Below are 20,164 nucleotides of genomic sequence, written 5' to 3' on the forward strand. Positions count from 1 at the left end.
TGAAAGTGTCTCAGACAAACAAAGAAAAAGTAGAATATTCCTTTAACTGCCTGACAGCAGCTGTAAATGGAAAGGATTTTTGAAGTCCTGCTGTTACGGACATGTCAGTCTGTCACCTTTCTCAGAGCCAATGACCTCAGAGAGCACCTTGCTGCAGGCTGATCACACACACACACACTCACACGCACGCTCACACGCACGCACGCACGCACGCACACACACACAGCAGTAGTTGTGTGTGTTTGTGATGATGCGGAGGCTTTGATGAAAGTCTCAGGAGGGCGTTTAGTCGGCCATGTTGTACAACACGAGGTGCTGACTCTCTCTCCCCCGCCTCTCCTCTCCTTTGTCTCCTTTTAATCCTCTTCTCTCTCTTCAGTTTTACCCTCCTCTTCATCCTCTCACCTTTCTCTCCTCCTCGCCATCTCATCATTATCTCCTCTCCTCTCCCCGGTGTCGTCACTTAGCCTTACCAGAAATAAACGCTTCGAGTGTTAGTGAGGGTGCAAATAAGTCAGTGTGTGTTCAGTTTTGTGTCTGCTTTCGGTGTATAACAGAATGTAATAGGGCTTTAGGGCTGCCATTGCTAAAACCCGCAGCTCAACACACTCTGACAGCACTAAGCAAGGTCAAATCTTAAATCTTAGACGGTTAATGTATACTGTAAGAGGACATAATGCATCTACAATCAAAACATAGTTACACGATAGTACGTCTAATCTTGTTCCACGTGTGTGTGTGCCTGTTAAAACACAATTTAATAAGCGTCATTGTAATTCATCGCATTCTGCTTTAGGGGAAATAATGAAATTTAAAAAGGACGTGTGTGTGTGTGTGTGTGTGTGTGTGTGTGTGTGTGTGTGTGTGTGTGTAGCTGCAGCTTGATGGCTCTATTTATAATGCTAGCCCATCTGTCTCTGCAACATTAGAAATGTGTGTGTGTGTCGTCAGATGCTACTGTAGCTTCCTGAAAAAGCTGCACATCTTTCCTACTGTACACACACACACACACACACCCACGTGCGCATCCTGCTATCACAACTGCTTGGCCGGGTTAATTAGTGGGGTCTTTTGTGTAGTTTGGGTTTCTGTTTTGGGCCAACTCTGGATAAAGTCCATCTCCGGTGCACGGTTTTACTTGCTGCTGCCTAAAAAGCCAAAAGAAAACCCAGTATAGTGTGTGAGTTTGAGACTTTATCTGTTAAATGTCCCTCTGTAACACTACTTATCATGTTTATATATTGAATTTAGGTTTTAATTAGGATAACAAGACTTCAGACGCACCTCTGTCAGTCTCTGAGAGCAGCGTGATAGAGATTTACACCGCTGTAAAACTCTCAGCCTGAAAGGAGTCTGTGTCTGGGTATGGATCTTGTTACCCAAGATGCTCAGATATTAAATCATACACACACACACACACACACACACACACACACACACACACACACACACACACACACACACACACACACACACACACACACACACACACACACACACACACAAACGCTCACACAAAACACTCCCCTCGCAGCCGTTGTATTGATTTATATTGACCCATGGTTTGTGTGGAGGGTCGGTCATTAAATTAAAACACCAACGGAGAAACTGGTGACTCCTCCAGACCACAACTGTGTGTGTGTGTGTGTGTGTGTGTGTGTGTGTGTGTGTGTGTGTGTGTGTGTGATTCAAAGAAAGTGCTCACCTTAGGTTATTAGTTCCATACACATAACCCTGCACACACACACACACACACACACACACACACACACACACACACACACACACACACACACACACACACACACACACACACACACACACACACACACACACACTCAGACACACTCACTCTCTCTTGAGCAGAGTATCGGCAGCAGAATGACTTCCAGACCAGCTCGTTTCTCAGCCTTAGGATTGTGGGAAAAAGCTCCATGGGGAAAATCAAGGCCTTCTACCTGCACATTCATCTTCCTTAAAGGAGTCCGTGCATGTTGGCATGTCAGAGCGTATTTTTAATGAGCGCGGGATCAGAACTTTATGTCCTGGATATGAGAAACTGGAACAGTGAATTAGAAGCCGGCAGATCCTGTTTACGGTCGGGTTGGGATGAATAAAATATCACAGAAACAATAGAGTGCTGCGGATAAAAGTTAACTCTTTGGATTATTTAAGGTGGATTATATTATGCTCTCTCCTGGGACACGTCTCCATGCTTTAATGTTCAAAAAGCTCTTTATTTTTTCATACTGCCTGTGCTGCAGCTCTTCTTTTCACCCTCTGTCTGAAACCAGAGCACCGTTTGCGCTGATTGGTTAGCTGGCCGTGTGATCTGATGTCCCGCCCCTTAGCCTATCACGTACAATGTGTTGGAGTGCTAGCCAATAGAAGTGAGAGTGTTGACACAAAAGTGATGTCGCCATGTTCCGGAAATTTGGGATTGTTGCCTCTGCAGACCATTTACACGCACTAAAACCTAAATAACACTACAGGAAAGCGTAAACCCCTTAAAATGTTCATTATCTTTCAGTTTTCCTTTTAGTTGTATGCATTCAGTGCTGGTTTTGGTTTTGAATGGGATTAATCCGTATTTGTAGTATGGATTTTTGTCTCCCCAACCCTAAAAGCAGCAGAACACATCAAAGGCTCTCTTCCTCATTACTACACCATGTGTTAAAAACACAAGCTTGTATTAAATGGCAAATTAACACGTGCTGCAGTGAGTAAAACCTTCTCAGATCTCGCTGTAAACGGTTTCCTGTTCCCCACTTTAACACAGACTGTGTTTACATGTTCAGCTGCTCTATCTTAAATGTGATTCTCTCAGCACACCTGAAAGTCGTTACGGTTAATGGGAATAACATGCTTTAACAGTTTGTGCGCCGCTCGTCTATTTATAAAGACGAGTAAACACAGCAGTGTGACGAGTCATTATCTAACTGCCGGGGTCAGAGGTCACCACGCACAGTAACACAGACGTTAAGCTGACAAAAAGCAGCTGAGCTTCAAACCATTTCTGAATGAATTCCTGAACAACCGCGGGGATTGTTAAACTTTTTATAGAGTGAGTATCTCGGGGCAAGTCGTCACGACAATCAGTCTCTGTGTTTCTATTTCTGTAGGAATGAATCACGCTTCTTGGTTCCATTATTGAACACATACAGTTTGTTTGAGATCTTTCACTACAGTGAGAAATGTGATCAGTTTTACGAGGCAGTGTCATTGTGATTTATCGTGCGTGGCGTTCAGTTTGCTAACGTTTATATTTCTCTAAAAGGCTGATTGTGTTTGAATCGCTTGATAAAACAGGCCTTGAGAGGAGGAGTACAACTTTTCAAGGTCAGAGTTAACTTTCAAACTGTTATGAAAGAGAATAACAAACACTTGTGTGTGTGTGTGTGTGTTTGTGTGTGTGTGTGTGTGTGTGTGTGTGTGTCCTTTTCACCAGTGAAATAAGAGTTAAAAATAGCCGATGATTGACTTTTGCTTATTGAACTGGCTTCCTGTCCACTCCCACAGCAGATGGTTGTCAAAGCAATAAAATAATGGTGGCAACTCGCCAATGAGCAGAGAGACAGTCAGACAGACTGACGGGCAGACAGATAGCGTAGAGGAGAGACAGTTTATCTGACAGATTTGAGATAAGATAAGAGACGAAGAGTGATGAGAGGAGCTGTGATACTCCCAAGTGTATGTGTGTGTGCGCGCATCAGGATATTAGATCATATCACAGCAGGACGAGTCTTATCAGATTCAAACATGCAAACATGAGCTGCACTGTTAGCTTCCTTCCCCTCGGGTTGTGTGTGTGTGTGTGTGTGTGTGTGTGTGTGTGTGTGTGTGTGTGTGTGTGTGTGTGTGTGTGTGTGTGTGTGTGTGTGTGTGTGTGTGTGTGTGTGTGTGTGTGTGTGTGTGTGTGTGTGTGTGTGTGTGTGTGTGTGTGTGTGTGTGTGTGTGTGTGTGTGTGTGTGTGTGTGTGTGTGTGTGTGTGTGTGTGTGTGTGTGTGTGTGTGTGTGTGTGTGTGTGTGTGTGTGTGTGTGTGTGTGAGATATCCTGTTGAGAATCAAATGTCCTCACAAGGACAAAGATGAACAGGGCGTTGGACGGGTCACTTTAAGGCCAAAGGGGAATGAGTGGTGCTGCGTTCAGGGCCCCTTGAAGAAAAGAAGACTCTGTATTTACTATTTATAAACGGTTTGGACTTTCTAGTATGAATTTGAATGCATGTAAATGGTTTGCAAAGGCTAAAATCCCCGTGTTTCTCTCCCACACACTCCTCAAACACTGCTGTTGGACTCCTATGTTTACGTCTGTAACAGCCAATCAGAGCAGACAGGGCTCTGGTTTCAGACAGGGTGAAAAAGAGGTGCAGTATGAGAAAAATAAAGACCTTTTTGAACATTAGTAGAGGCAAAACAGACAAATATGAACCTGAAAATGAGCAGAATTTTCTCTCCTTATTAGCTTTGATTACACTTATCTTAAATAAACTCCTTTTAGTACAACTGGGTATAACAGAGAGCAGCTGCAGGGCTTTTCAAAAGACATTGACCACAGCGTGTGATACACTGATGTAAAAAGACAGTAAAGGTATAATGTGTTTGCCAGATACATTGCATTATTGATTGTTTTAGATCCATACGCTTAATAGAATTAGAGATTCTGCTGTATTTAACACAGGCTCATATTTCTAATTGAGTTATTTGCAGCTCATCTTGTGACCACTGACGTTCCCCTTCAGGAAGCAGCTTCTCGCCGGATGGTTTTTAGGGCCCTCGATGTTCAGCCTACTGCGAGACGTGAAACTTTGAGGTGTTTTTGCCAAGTGAATGTGTGAAGAAAATATGTGAGGCACAAGCAGAACCTGCAGGACGATCACATGACTCTGACTCAGAGGATTTCAATGAAATGAATATTTGAAGAAGGAGTTGCTGCACCGGGTAATTTACTTGATAACAGTCTGTCATCGGGCTGAAGGTTGTTAACTGAGAGGAGTGGAAATCAGTCCTTAAAAAATGTATCACCACATATATATAAACACACACACACACACACACACACACACACACTGGGTTGAGTGGGTTGCTGATTAGACAAAGGTAATTAAGAATACCCTCTGCTTTCTTTAGAGTCCGTTAATTTACTGGCTAAACTCAAGTGTTCTGTCAGCCACACCTGAGTCGACGTAAATACACACACACACACACACACACACACACACACACACACACACACACACACACACACACACACACACACACACACAAACACAAACACACTGACTCTCGCACACTTGACAAGATTTACTAGAATCCATTAAAGCTGAATTTACATAGAACTGTCTATGCTTAACTGCCCCTGCAGACACACACACACACACACACACACACACACACACACACACACACACACACACACACACACACACACACACACACACACACACACACACACACACACACACACACAGGCATGTATGTATGCTGCAGTGTGGATGACCTTGCAGTAGCAGCAGCGACAGAGCAGAACAACCTGTATGGATCGTGTGTGTGTGTGTATTACAGCAGCCATATTATAGCTCTAATTAAGACACTGTTTCTCCATATGTGCTGGTCTGAGATCAGCTGTCAGGTGCCAGCTGTCTGCACTGTATACGGTCATAGGATTTATTCTCTGTTTGTGTTTTAAATGCATTTCCTCTTGTTGTAATCCGCTTCACTGTGGATATAAAGCGTCTCAGAAGCAGGAATCTTTGCCTCTGTTGCAGCTACACTTGACATCTCCTGTAAATAAGTAATAGCTTGTATTGTTTCACATCTTTTCGTTGTTGAATTATATATAACTGACCACACGTGCGAGAGGAACTGTCATGTTGTTGAGAAAAAGCTCTGCTCTGTTTGGGAGTAGCTTTCACTGCCATGTAAGTCATCTTATTCTGGGTTGAACAACAGGGTAGAATTAAGTTGATACGTGTTGACAATAAATGCACCTAAAACAGACACAAAATAATGAGTGAATGTCAACTAAATATAAGCAATTGCCTAAAACAGGGCTGAGTAAACCTGCTTCTCTCAGATGAAAGCTTTATGAAGAAGGTCCAGAGTCAAGACTTATTACCACATATAAATAAACTACAAATATTTATGACTGATTTATTAATGGAGATAACTCCAGGTCTAATTCCTGAAAAAAAGTGAAAGTACAAAGAAAAAAACAACCAAATATAACGACAAAACTACAGGAAGAATGATAAATATGAATAAGCTAAAAATCTACAAATGAGTTAAACTGTAAAGATAGATTAAAGGTTAACTTGATTCAATGCCTTGAAATCAGCAAAAGAGAATCAGGAAATGGGAACACCGACTCTAAAACTTGGCTGTGCTTTCAAAGATAGATAAAAAACGTTTTGAATTTGAATGACAACGAAAGCTGGTTTGCCTCCTCCATCTTTACCCTTTCTCTTTTTCCCTTTCCTTCTTTATGCTAAGCTACGTAAAGATTTGCTCAACACTGATTGTCATGTGTATGCGTCGGTGACTTGCGTCAATGCTGCTTTATATCCATCGCTTCCAAAACCCTTGAAAAGAAAGCACTTTTTTGATCATATCTGTACAAAATTGTCCTGTTTGTATCACTGCTGCGTGTGGATTCCCTGGTGGCCTTGACCAATAATCTTCAAGATGAAATGATCGTCCCATCACCACAAACATCCTTCAATCACTGGTTGCACATGTGTAGGAAACCAGCAATCATCAAGAACATAATGAGAAAACAGCCAAACCTACTCATGGTGAACAGTGAGCATCAGAGGCTCTCAAAGCTCAGAGAGAGGGCAAACCTTTTTACAGAATTTATGGCGTGAAAGCTTCCAGCCTCGATCCAGAACAATCTCAGCATGTGGTTACAGCAAGCCACATGAGATGAAGCTCTGCTCCCGTTGCTCCGTCTGTTTAAATTCAGCGTATTTAATGCACTTTTTTTTATGTGTGTAATGCTTTCTATATTGCATTTAAATGGAAGTGTGATGTCTGTGTGTGCAGGTCTGACGACAGAAGGCCTGTATCGCGTCAGCGGGAACAAGACGGACCAGGACAACATCCAGAAACAGTTTGATCAAGGTGACACACCCCTACACATGCCTGCCCAGACACACACACTCCTCAGCTACCTAGAAAAACCTGAAGAAGGAGCACATGTGCAGCAGCAGTTTCTCGTTATGTTTTCCTTTTTCTCAAATCCTGATCATTTTCCCACGGACTCTTCGGAGAGCATGTTACCAATCGGGTGGCGCTTGTGTGATGTGTGCAATAAATCCAACCCGCAGAGAGTCCAAACCTGACCACGCTGCAGAAGTGCTTAAAGAGAAACACATGCGCCCTGTGGAGAAAAGTGAGAGTTTGGTGAGCTGCCAGAGCTGCTGTTAGAATAAACACAGCCGCCACAGGCAGGAATCACTCCGCTTACAGCCCGGCGCTTGATCACAGCAGGTTCCTTCAGCCTCACATCGATTATTTATCGCTTTGTTTCCTATTTTCCCCTTTATTATAGTAAGCATATGTGGGTTTTAACTTTGCAAATACATCGAAACATCAGTAAGCTTGTTAATGAGCTTATCAAAGTTAGAAACCAACGGTCTTCACACACACAATATTATAAGCAAAAGAAGGTATCTTGAAATCTTTAAAATCTCTGCACAATTCAGGTATTTTACATTAAAAAAAGTGTGTCCTAAATCAGTGTGAATGAACAGAGAACCATCCACATAGAACTCGCATTAAAAAGAGCTCCTTATAACCTCTGAGTTTGCTTTATAGTTTACTTTTATTGGAAGTAATCCAGTAATGATTGAGTGTATGTTTCCAGTCACAGTGCAGACAGGACTAGTCATTACCTTATGCATGACTGCTTTTAGTGGTGCAAATAAAACATTCACCGTTAGTTAATAAATACTGAGCTCATGGCGAAAGCCCAAAGCTAACTCGGAGAGCTTTTATTCTTACGTTGTGTTTGCATTCTTCTCTACTTGGCACCACACACTCCTCCTGCAGAACCCCTCAGGATGAATAAAGATCCACCTTATCTTATCAAGCAGACCACAACACTGTTGGAGTAGTAAAGTTGTGTCAATATTCTACTTACTTTCCATTCTTTGTTCACTGACTTTATTTAAAACGCATTTCTTTCAGGCAGTATAACAAAGAAACAACCCCAAAGAACATGCCTAATGACAAAAGCGTGGTTTCCCCGGTGTAATAAACAACATAAATAAAACACAATACATATTCTACTCCTCTCATATTCCTGTGAATGCCTGAGAAATCTCTGCCCATCCAGTCATCCAGTTGGTATTTAATCCCTCTGTGTATCAAATTATAGATAAATAAATGTCACCAAATGGCAAAATACCGCTGTAAATCATCACAGATAAGAGATGCCACACATTGTGTAGACCCGCTGTCCCAAAATATCTGAAATAAACTCCACTCTGTCTGCTTTTATGTGTCTTTATATCTTCCCCCTCGCTCCATTTCCATCCCATCTGTGTGTGAACATCACCATTACAGCCAATTAGCTCCTCTGTCAGTGGAGAGGGCTGCCGGCTACCGGCCACTTCCTCCTCTCTAAGCTGCATCTATTTAGATGGAAATAGTGGAATATTAAAATGAATTTGCTTTGGGGAGTAACGGGGGGGGATTCTTCTGGGGATTTAGAGGTCGCTGTGGTTCTGCTTCATTAACAGCGTGGGCAGAAGCTGTTGGTTGTTTATTTAAAAACACTTATCAAACACCGGCTGTTTCTAATCCATTATTCCTTTAATGTCTGCCTTTGCTCCGTTCTTCCTCAATCTCTTCCTTCCTCGTTGTGCATTTCCTGTTGTTTATGATTATCGCCATACTGCCTCCCCCCTATCTTTATTTCCTTGAGAGTCTCTCTGATGGGCTCAGTGTGTGTGTGTGTGTGTTGGCAGTGTTTTAAATCGAGTGTGACAGCTGTCATGTTTCCTCAGGGCTCTGTCCTCCTTCTCGCTCCCTTTCCTCCTCACTCTTCTCATCTTCCTACGGTCAAAACAGGAAGTGACGTGTCTTTTCTTCTTCTTCATCCCATTTCTCTGGGGTTAATTAGAAAAGCTGACACCGGTTTGATGTGTGTCACGAACTGCAGATTGAAGCTGCGACGCAAACAGAAATATCATCTCAAAGGGAAGTCATGGAGATAGTTGTTTGGGAGCCGGTTTTCTGTTCGCTCCATCAGAGAAACACTGGGTCCTCTGTGCGTCAGAGAGATAGACTCTGTGCTGCTGAGACACAAACACTCCGCAGCTCTTTGATATCCGTGTCAAGATGGAGCTCTGACCCGGTTTGAGTCGTCTCAGAAGGGATCAACACAGGTTATCAGATCCAGGTCCAAGACACAAGTTTTACATGAACCGTAGGTGGCTAAAAGGGCTTCAATTTACAAAAGTGGGTCCTGGTTTTGCTCTTTAGTGACTCACTTTTATAGCTAATAAACTGCCCCCAAGACCGGGGAAGTCTAAAGACAATTTGTGGACACTAATCGTATATAATTAGATTTCTTTTAAGGAGCAAAGTAGACCCAAATGTTCATGTTGTTACTGCAGATGTTTCCAGAGTGTGGTGCCTTGACAGGAACATTTCTAGAAAGCTCCAAGCCTTGGGTTGATGATCATTGCATTAAATTCAAATATTAAAGGAGACCATCCGTTATTGGTAATGCCCCTTCTTATTTATTTGGTTGTGGGACAATACAGAGTTGAGGTTTTGGTAACTTAAGAAGAATATAATGTCAAATATGCTTTGCACTTCTCTTTATAGTTCCTTTATCTTTATGCCTCTATTTGTGTTATTCAGTGGCATTTTGGGCCTTTGACAGCTACTATGAGGAAAAAAGAAATGCTCAAAGGGATTTTAATCAACGTAATTAAACTCAATTTTTACGTCTAGTTTCCATTTTCAGTGCAGACATCTACACTTTATTTGATGTAGATTTAAAACAGACCACACCATCTTTCTCTGCACTGTGTCTCAGACCTTTACATCTTTAACAACCTCCCAAATCACCCGAACAACACTCAAACCACTGCATCATAATGGGACTATTTTTAAAAAGCAAGCATGGAGTCATGACTCTCTCCCTCCCTCTCTCTCTGTAGATCACAGTATCGACTTCGTGGTGATGGACGTGGCGGTGAACGCTGCTGCCGGAGCGCTGAAGGCTTTCTTCGCCGACCTGCCCGACCCGCTCATCCCCTACAGCCTGCACCCGGAGCTGGTGGAGGCCGCAAGTAAGAATAAACAAATAAACAAACACCTTCAGGGTCTAAAATTCTTTTGGATTCCTGCAGCTCCTGCATAGAAAATGCTTTGAATTTGATGGAAAAGTGTACAAAAAATACACTTTCGACTTGAGGAATTGCTTTTATTGAAAGGTTAGACATGCATAAAGTACTTAGCTAACTATGAAAGCTTGATTCCAGCCTGTGTATCCTTGAAGAGACATCACAAAGAGCAGATATAGAGAAACACAAGCACACATTTACCTTCGTGTTTGAAGCAGACGTCTTAAATGCTGCAGAAGTGAAGCTAAGTTTTCTGTCACATCACACTCTCTCTTAAGAGGCTTTCTGCAGGGCGTCAGACATCTACACTGTGTGTGTGTGTGTGTGTGTGTGTGTGTGTGTGTGTGTGTGTGTGTGTGTGTGTGTGTGTGTGTGTGTGTGTGTGTGTGTGTGTGTGTGTGTGTGTGTGTGTGTGTGTGTGTGTGTGTGTGTGTGTGTGTGTGTGTGTGTTCGTTCATATTAGTGTTACTGAAGCTGACAACAGCAGATTAATGAACTAAAAATACTCACACTGCCGGTTCTTCTTCTTCTCTGGAAAATGAGTCAAATACTCTGGAGGAGAAACGCATCCTCTCTCTTCCTTTCTGTCCCTCACTTCCCTTTTTTATTTCGGTGCCTTGCTTTGACTTTCTCTTTCCCTCACACATTAAAGCATGGAGACAGTACAGGCACAAAATACAAATATGAACCTGAAAATTAGCATTATAAGTTCCCTTTAAGCTTTAACACACTGATGCTCCTTTTCCACCAAACTGGATCCGGTTCAAGGTCCTTTTTTTTTTCCTTTTCTGGCAAGTTGCTGGTTCTAGCCTGTAGCACCCCTTGTGTTTCCACCACTCAGAGACCGAGTGGAGCTCAAGTGGAGCTGCGTCATAGTTTGCCTCATGACGTAACCATTTACGTGCCCTCCTATGACTGATTCATATTCACTGTCTGACTGTCACACAAGCAGCTGATGCATACCCCCCCTCCCCATGGATCTTGCCGGGCAGCCGAGTGGGGCCAGAAAGATCGGGTTTTTCGGCGCTTAAAGCCGGCGCCGCTGTGGTGGAAACACAAAAAAACAGATCTTTTTCGGCTCCGGCTCCGGCTCCGGCTCCGGCTCCGGCTCCGGCTCCGGCTCCGGCTCCGGGTTGGTGGAAAAGCGGCATAAGGGAGGCAAGCACATGTGTTGACAGGGTGGTGGTGCAACATTTAAACAGCAGCATTAATTGGATTTAAATAACCACACATATTTGTATAGCTGAAACTGTCAAATTAAGTTAATTAAAAAAAGAAAAGAAAATGCTAACTTGCTTTAAAGGAATATTAATACTAATTTTCCTTTATTATTATTAATAAATAAATAGATTTTTTAACGTTTGTTTAGTAATTACATTTCGTAAATTGTATTATTTACCAGATTTATTTCTTACAAACCCGTTGCATTGTGGGTAAAGGGGGTGGACAGCCCTATATAAGTGAGATATCTAAGATTGATTCATATATACAGGATGAAAGGGGGATTAAATTGCTCTGCGTGTCCCCTGGTAAACGTTCCTTTGTGTTATACCTCTAGTTAATGTTGAGATATGGCTCTGTGGATTAATGACCTTTGACCCCTTCAGGGCCGTTACGGGGTCAAAGGCTGCCTCTGGCTCCTCGTTAGGGTGATTGATCGCGTGCAGGAGGAATAAGTCGTTACGTGTGCGGTCGTAAATTATTGTCCAAAAATATTTTGAAAAAGGCTCCCCGTTGCTCCTGGAATGTCTGGAATATTCTCCCGGATATTCCAGACATGGGGGGGGGGGGCGCTTTGTTGTGACACTCCACAGGTGAAAGCTCTCGTTTCACATCTGCTCTTTAAATATTAAATCGTCGAGTCGAGCGCTTCTGCTCCGACGAGCTTCTCGCCCGCAGGAAGAGAGGAATTCTCCGGAGAGGATGAGCTTCAGAGGCAGCGTGCTCTCCAGGAACACAGACAGATGTGTTTTCTGTTTATTTATTTGTTGTTTTCTAGTTGTTTTTTACTGAGACTAAACATCTGCACAGTTTAGCATTATGTCAGATCACATTATCCGTCCCATTCTTCTCTTTTCCACAGAAACAATCTCACTTTTTTCGCTTTCTGCTTTTATTTCCTACCATTAAACTCACCTCTTCACCACGGCCTTTGACCTCTGACCCATCACAGTCCCCCTGCTTTCCCTCCTACTGCCATTTATTCATTTTACTTTATTATTTGCCTTGTGTGTTTGTTTTGTTGTCTGTGCTATCTCAAGTAAAGCGGCCTGGGTCCTTTAAAAGGCCCTGAATAAATAAAACCTATTATTATTATTATTATTATTATCTGCTTATGAAACAAGACAATTTAATCACACGTCATCTCTAATTTAATATCCTGCATTAGTAAATGACTTTTTAATCTTAATCTTATAATGTATTCAATAGTAAATATATATGGCTGTTTTATTGGAAAATATTATTACTTATCAAGTAAATCCACTTGCTTCTTACTTTTCCTCCCACATGAGATTCTGCTGCTTTTTTACAATTAATTTAGGCTTTAAATGTAATCTTTTTTAAGGTATTTTTGGGAGATTTAGCAAAAAGATTGTCTGCTTGATGATAAAAACTGAAATGAATTGCTAAAAAATCCTCTACACGTTCCGAATAAAGCCAACGATCGCAACCGTCAAGCATTGTGTTCTTTACTGTTGTGTATTTCAATAAAAGTAAAAACAGTTCAGTCATAAATCAGCTGTTCCACTGCTCTAAATGTAGAGGCAAACATGTTTATATTGGTAGTGTGCAGAAACCGACCTGCTTTGTTTCAAATCGCTGCAGAGAGAGAGACGTGATGCGTGCGCGCAGAGCGTGGGAGATGCTCTTGGCAGCATCTCATCCTTTTGTTTTTTCCAGAGAGTATACTGTAATTTCCGTTTCCCCAGAGAGAATGTGTGTGAAATGTTAAATGCCTGCTCTTTTCTCTCCCTTTTGCGTGTCTGTGTGTTTGTGTGTGTGTGTCAGAAATCGTGGACTACATCGAGCGTCTGCAAGTTCTGCGGGAGATCGTGAAGAAGTTTCCGTCTGTCAACTACCAGGTCTTCAAGTTCATCATCACACACCTCAACAGGTAAGAAACAAACACGTGCACACAGATAAACACACACACTCCACAGTCGGTGTGTGTGTGTGTTGGAGTTAAACCCTCGGTATGAAGCTCCTGCCGGGGCTAAACGCCTCGACGTTGAAATATACGTTTCCCTGTGATGACAGTGAACACATCGCAGCAGGTAGCTTCTCCACTTCATCTCTAAAGCTGCTGTCACACACGTCGGGACGTTTGCAGTTTTCAACATCGAGCTGACACGCACACAACTTTCAGTTTTCCGTACACTTGCAGATGCCGTCTCATGAACTGCTCTCACGACTGTCTGCTGAGTTATCCCTAAGAAAACTGAACTGAGTGAACCCTGCTCTGAAACATCTAGAAGCCATATCAACTTGTTTATTTCAAGTAAGAGCAAGAAAAAATAAACAAACATCTTCATGTCCCATAAATACATAAGTCAATAATCTAAAATCGTCCCTGATTCCTCTCGCTCCAGATAAAATGGGCTTGATATTTGCTATAAAATTAAGAAATTAAGCTTTTTTCAAAGGGTAAAAGTACCTGGTTGATTATAAAAAGCTGGAATCCAACCTTAATATAAAAGCAGAAATATATAAATACATACAAAAAAATGCACATTTACTTTTACCCTCCTGTTCGTCGTCTCCAATTCTGCAGAAGTGATGTGGATTTTACAGTCAGCTTTCTGTCACATACTCTTAAGGTGCTTTCTTCAGCTGCAGGATGTAAACAATGAACTTTCACAATGATCTGACGTGTATATGAAACCTCTAGGACTCTTATTATAGTGCAAAACAAAAGCAACAAGCAGATCTATTTTTTGACCAAACCCGACCAAACAAGTGGATAAGAGAGAGCTGTAGGTAGATGACTCAAATCTCCCTCAAAAACACATTTTGTACACGCTCTGTTGCAACTATAGCTCCTCTAATCTGTGTAGTTGGTGAAGTCTGTTTTTTCTGTGATTATGAAATGATCACCCCGGCTAGAGATCATATCTGGTACCTGGTCAGATCACTCCCTTCCCTCCTGCTGCACGATGCTCAGTGACAGGATGAAATGACAGCCGTCACTAACAGAATGAATCCTACAAAGATTTAATAAATGATCCGACCCTAATCATAATGTCACACTGCGTCGGTCTGTGATTTAATCAGAAGAGTCCGCTGACGCTCCAGCGAGACAGAATCAGCTGATCTACCAGTAACAGTTAACACCGAATCCTCAGTTTTTAGGAGAGGAATATCATGCTGTCTTTATTTCTACCAGCTCTATAGTGTATTCTGCTTCTATACCACACTGTTTACAGCGTCTATACACACATATACTGTCCTTACTGTGTATATTTAAACTCTTTTATGTCTGCTAACTGCATTTCATGGTCTCAGTACTCATGTTCTGTGCAATGACCAAGTTAAATCTAAGGAAGCCAGTTAGATGAAGGCATTACGTTTTATATAGTCTTAGATTTCAGTTGCCAATTCAATTATTTTGTAAGTGTTGTTGTGTACACATAGTTTGCCACAAAATGCATAATAAAAAGTGTATAAAGTGGAAATATCTCAAGTTAAGATACTTCAGAAAGATGTGTTTTAGCATTGTATCTGTAATGGACAGTGTTGTGAATCACAGGGCGGATAGTGAGTTGATGAGGTGACGTGTTCATTTGTTAATCAGCGCCTGAAACCACCCAACATCTATCCTCGTAGCTCCTGAAGCGCTTGTTTCCTGTCATTTCCTGGATATATTTGCCATTTTATTAAACCTTTCTCCACCCTTTCCTCCCCCAGGGTGAGCCAGCACAGTAAGACCACGCTGATGACGGCGGACAACCTGTCCATCTGCTTCTGGCCGACGCTGATGCGGCCCGACTTCGAGAACAAGGACACGCTGTCCACCACCAAGCTGAACCAGGCCGTCATCGAGTCCTTCATCGTGCAGAGCGACTACTTCTTCCACGGCGGCGAGGTGGCCGAGAGCTCCAGCAGCGAGGGGACGCCGCCGCCGCACCACTGCCACAACATGGTGGAGGCGCTGCTCCCCCTGCAGCTGCCCCCGCCCCTGCAGCCGCAGCAGATCCAGCACACGCTGCACCCCGACCCGCTCATCTAACTGGGGAGAGCATGCTGGGAAATGCAGTCCATTAATTGTTTGCCGGTGATTGAGCGTTCAGAGACACATCGTTTGTCGGATTAAAACTAATCTGTTAAATCCCGGATTAGAGACAATCGGACGTCACCTTTTTTTTGGTTTTGGAACTAATTTTTCCGACCCTTTTTGCAAGACTGAATATAGATGATTCGGCACATAGAGAGAACACTTTAGCAGGGTCTTACTTGGATTTACTAATAAAGATTTACCTTTACCCTGATGGAATAGCACACTGAGCAAACCCCCGCTTAAACCCCCCCCCCCCCCATGTTTTCCTGCTTTGAGACAACTGAAAAGGGAAGTTAAAACTTAGAGAGACCCCACGACTGCAACTCAAATATGAACGCTGACTCATTAGATATTTGACTGACTGTTCTTCTCCTGTCGACCCAAAATCAGTCAATCTTTTCCCACCAGACGTCGGAACAATCAACGAACCCCTCGTGAAAATCGTGGATTATTTTGAGGGGTAAACAGAATAATCCCGCCCCCCCCCCTGCTTCATGAACGTTGACCCCCTAAAAGGACAGCACATGCACGATTTGTGCTCCACACGCCAATGTCATGTCTGTCTGTTTTTTTATTTTTATAATTTCAACTGTGTGTGTGTGTGTGTGTGTGTGTGTGTGTGTGTGTGTGTGTGTGTGTGTGTGTGTGTGTGTGTGTGTGTGTGTGTGTGTGTGTGTGTGTGTGTGTGTGTGTGTGTGTGTGTGTGTGTGTGTGTGTGTGTGTGTGTGTGTGTGTGTGTGTGTGTGTGTGTGTGTGTGTGGCTGGTCTGCAGCCAGTGTGTTCCTTCTCTGCAGAGGGAAGAGGGGATCCAGGAGGGAATAATACAAAAAGAAAAGGTGGACTCGTTACACTCCGTACGAAAGAATCCGGTTGAACGGACTTTACTCCAAACCTCCCGCTCACCGTATCGTCCCCGTAGAGCCTCTAACCCTCGGCGGTGGCACACCAGTGAGGAAAACCACTACGTCGCAATGCATTCTGGATCTTTTCCGAGGCATCTTCCCCCGCGGAGGCTCTTCATTTCTGCTTTGCGTTGGTTTGTTGGAAGCTAAGAATTTGCATGTCTCTGTTTTTTGCCACTTAGTGAGATAAAAAAAAAGAAGTTTAAAAAAATGAAATGAAAAACTTTAAATGTTCAGATTTGATTTGATCTGAATCTCTGCTTTTTGTTTTGGGGTTTAAGGGTAACAGGAAAACCTCTCAAGAGGAGTCTTTTTTTGCATCTGTTTATTCACCGTCATGCAAGAAATCAACTCTTTAATATCATATTTTTGGTTATATGTCGAATAGTTTTCCCTAAATAGAGGAAAAGAAGTATATATAAGTATAAATATATATATAAATATATCAGCAGCAGACGTTTGCTGATTTAGTGAAATACCACGGGGTACTGGACTGTATAATCTGTCAGAAGCTATAATCATATTTCTTTGTGGTTCTGATGGTGAAACCCATCTTTTTTTTAATCTGATGGTGTGTGTGAGTGTCTGAATGCGTGTGTGTGTGGAAGGGGAGCGGGTTTGATAACAGATCTGTGGGTTTTAATCCTCTTTGGCTCGTTTGAAAGCGAAGGTAAATCCCTCGTCGCTCTCTTCATCGATGACACTTTGAGAGGCTGAGGGAGAGGTCGTTAGAGTTGAGGTTGAGTTTAACTCAGTGGCTGTGTTAACTTTTGTTCTGCTGATCGTATACACGCCGAGTATCGCTCTTCTAAAAGATTAAAAAGATGTTCTACAGAAACTTCAAACACTCTTCTGTCCATCTGGATAAACGCATTCCACCTGCTGCATGAAAAATACGACTTCATACCCAAACATATGAATCTGTGGCGCTTTCTTTTACACGTCTGAATCAATTCAGAGGCCCTAATATGCTTGTTTTGGGTTTGTCCGTTTCCTGTAGTGCGTCACATTGGTTTTAGTGCATGTCAATGGTCTGCAAAGGCTTGAAATCCCAAAGTTCCCGGAACATAGTGACATCACGTTAGAACACTTCTATCTGCTAGCACTCTGACACATTGTACGTGATAGGCTAAGGAACGGGACATCTCTAAGCGGTGGACCAATCACAGCAGACCACGCGGCCAGCTACCCAATCAGAACAGACTCTGGTTTCAGACGGATGGAGACATGTCACAGTAGAGGAACCAAATACTAATTTGAACCTAAAAATGAGCAGAATATGGCCCCTCTAAGTTTCTCTAGTACACTTTACTTGAGTATCTTTATTTCCTTCTACGTACTCCATGACATTTCAGAGGGAGATCCCCTACCTTTCCCCTCCCTACATTTAGTTGCCCTCCATATTAATACATATCTAGTCTTTTTTACGTTGCAGTCTTGCCACTCTTACCTGGGTAAAGGATCTGAATGCTTCCTGCCCTGGTAATTTGGCTCTAATTATAGAGGAAGTGGAGTTTCCAATTGGCACACTTCTAATCAATTAATTTCCAGCTAATTGCCGGCGGCCTCACCCGGAGTCTTTTAATCAGGACACAGCGGGGCGGCTCCACACGTCTCCTGGCAGGAAAACAATTCAGCATTATACAGAATAAAAGTTTGAAGAAGAAGAAGTCATTTTTTACTTTATTTAGTACCAAATAACACCAGGAGATGTATTATCATTTAAAGTTCAAATGTCATACCAGACGCCTAATGGAATATTATTTAATCCAGATGGACAGAAGAGTCTTTTAGTAGTCGGAAAATGACTCGGGTGTGTGGACTTTAAGACATCTTGAAGGTTTTTACCAACTACTTCTGCCAAAACTACCACTAATACACCATTTCACTTTAATTCATGGCTTTATATGAGCTTAAGATAAATGCATGAATATCGGTGAATGTGACATAACGGTCAAAGTCTGATCAGCAGTTTGAAAGCCCTTCATTCATAATTTAACAGTTTTTCATTAACTTGAAAAGTCAAAGCAAATGGATCCTTTAATGGTCCATTATACCCAGAATGCATTGCTCTGCTAGTGTCTGGCTGTATGTGGTGAAGGAAGTATAAAAAGTTGGAAGGAAAGTGAAAGAGGGCCAAAACGTGATCAGCAAAACGACTCAGAAGTGTTTCGATGAACGCCAGCGACGGGGGAGGGTTCCAATTATACGATACTGTCGAGCAGGGGTGCGTCCCAATTCTGATGTGTGTCTCCAGGGTTCCTGAAGTCGGTCAGCTTTTTATTTTTTGGATGACTGAAATCTGAACCCGGATAACGTCATGAGGGAATTTCTGTCTTGAGATGCTTTTAAAATCCACTACCTTTCAAATAAATGAAGTGCATTTTATACTTTTCCTCTTTAAACTCTTCAAACGAGTTTTAGTTAAAAAATAAATATATATTTTCAGCTTAAACTTAATTTATTTTGACCATTACAGTAAACTATTGAGTAAAAGCTCCAATTCCCTAATATTGGGTAATTCTACATTTTGTAGGACTTCTAAATGTCATGTTGTTTGATATTTTGGATTGTAAATCGGACAAAACACGGTATTTAAAGAAGTAAGGTTTGATAATCTTACAAACTTAACATGATTGTCAATTTAAGCCCCTTTTTCTTGCAGATTTCACAGGATTTAGATCTTGTCTACAATTACAACAACTCTAGAGGTAGAAAAGGAAAGACGCCGTCCTTCATTTAAGAGAAAAAGGCCGTACTGAAGTGAAATGGAATGCGGCCAAAAGCCTGTCTCCGAACATCGACACAAATCTGATTTAGCGGACCCTTTAAAGGGCACTTTGAAGGAGACACGTGTCTGGAATGGGACCCACTGCGAGACGAATGACACATCATCTCCCTTTGAGTTGTGAATGAGAGGGTAAGGGGTTAGCTGTAAAGGGGGATACATATTCAGAATGGAACGAAGCCAAAAGCCCATTTTAAGGTTTTATGACGTTGGACTGAAGGGCACATTGAAGGGAGCGAATGGGGGAAGTGGAACGGAGCCAAGGGCGTCCTGATCTACGATTATTATTTTTATTTTGTGGGAGGGTGGGGGGGTTGGGGAGGGTCTCAGCAGCTGCTAGATAATAAAAGATTAAGCTGTTTGTCTGTAGTTTTTTCATCAATCAATCAAACTCTTTTTTTAATGTTTGATCATCCTGTTGATAAGATCTGCTCTCATCCAGTCACACCAGTGTACAAACCAACTGACTCTTAACGTCATCCGCTGTGTATTATAGTAAATAAAAATGATTTTCAGAAATGAAAAAAGTCTAAAACAAGTTTTTTTGTTCTGTTCTTTCTCCATAATGTTTCCAAATAAAGTTTCTTTTTTTCCAAAAAAACTTCTGAGTGTTTTATTTCTTCCTTGGTCTGTATTTCAATACACCTGTACTGTCCTGTTTCCCCCGCGGACCCTGTTGCTGCTTTAAACTCCAATTTCTATCTTATTTTTATGGCTTCATAAATACACATTTATTTAGTTATAACATAACATTCTCAGGAGGGAAGTTTTCTGTGTTCATTTAAATACCTCAGTACTCAAAACAGTAGTACTTCTACAAGTTGTACTAGCTTTGATT

At 42.1% G+C, this 20,164-nt stretch overlaps 1 protein-coding gene across 1 annotated transcript in view; it reads left to right on the forward strand.

The window, feature by feature from the left end:
- Positions 1–19,921, forward strand: part of arhgap5 (Rho GTPase activating protein 5) — a 47,118-nt gene extending 27,197 nt beyond the window's left edge. The window contains exons 4-7 of the mRNA XM_063908992.1: positions 7,045–7,122; positions 10,176–10,307; positions 13,371–13,476; positions 15,267–19,921. Coding sequence (XP_063765062.1) covers positions 7,045–7,122; positions 10,176–10,307; positions 13,371–13,476; positions 15,267–15,588 — 638 coding nt within the window. The 3' untranslated portion in view covers positions 15,589–19,921. The remainder of the gene's footprint in view (positions 1–7,044; positions 7,123–10,175; positions 10,308–13,370; positions 13,477–15,266) is intronic.
- Positions 19,922–20,164: the final 243 nt, after the last annotated feature.

The sequence above is a fragment of the Eleginops maclovinus genome, chromosome 19 (genome assembly GCF_036324505.1).
Source record: "Eleginops maclovinus isolate JMC-PN-2008 ecotype Puerto Natales chromosome 19, JC_Emac_rtc_rv5, whole genome shotgun sequence".
Taxonomy (NCBI): Eukaryota; Metazoa; Chordata; class Actinopteri; order Perciformes; family Eleginopidae; genus Eleginops; species Eleginops maclovinus.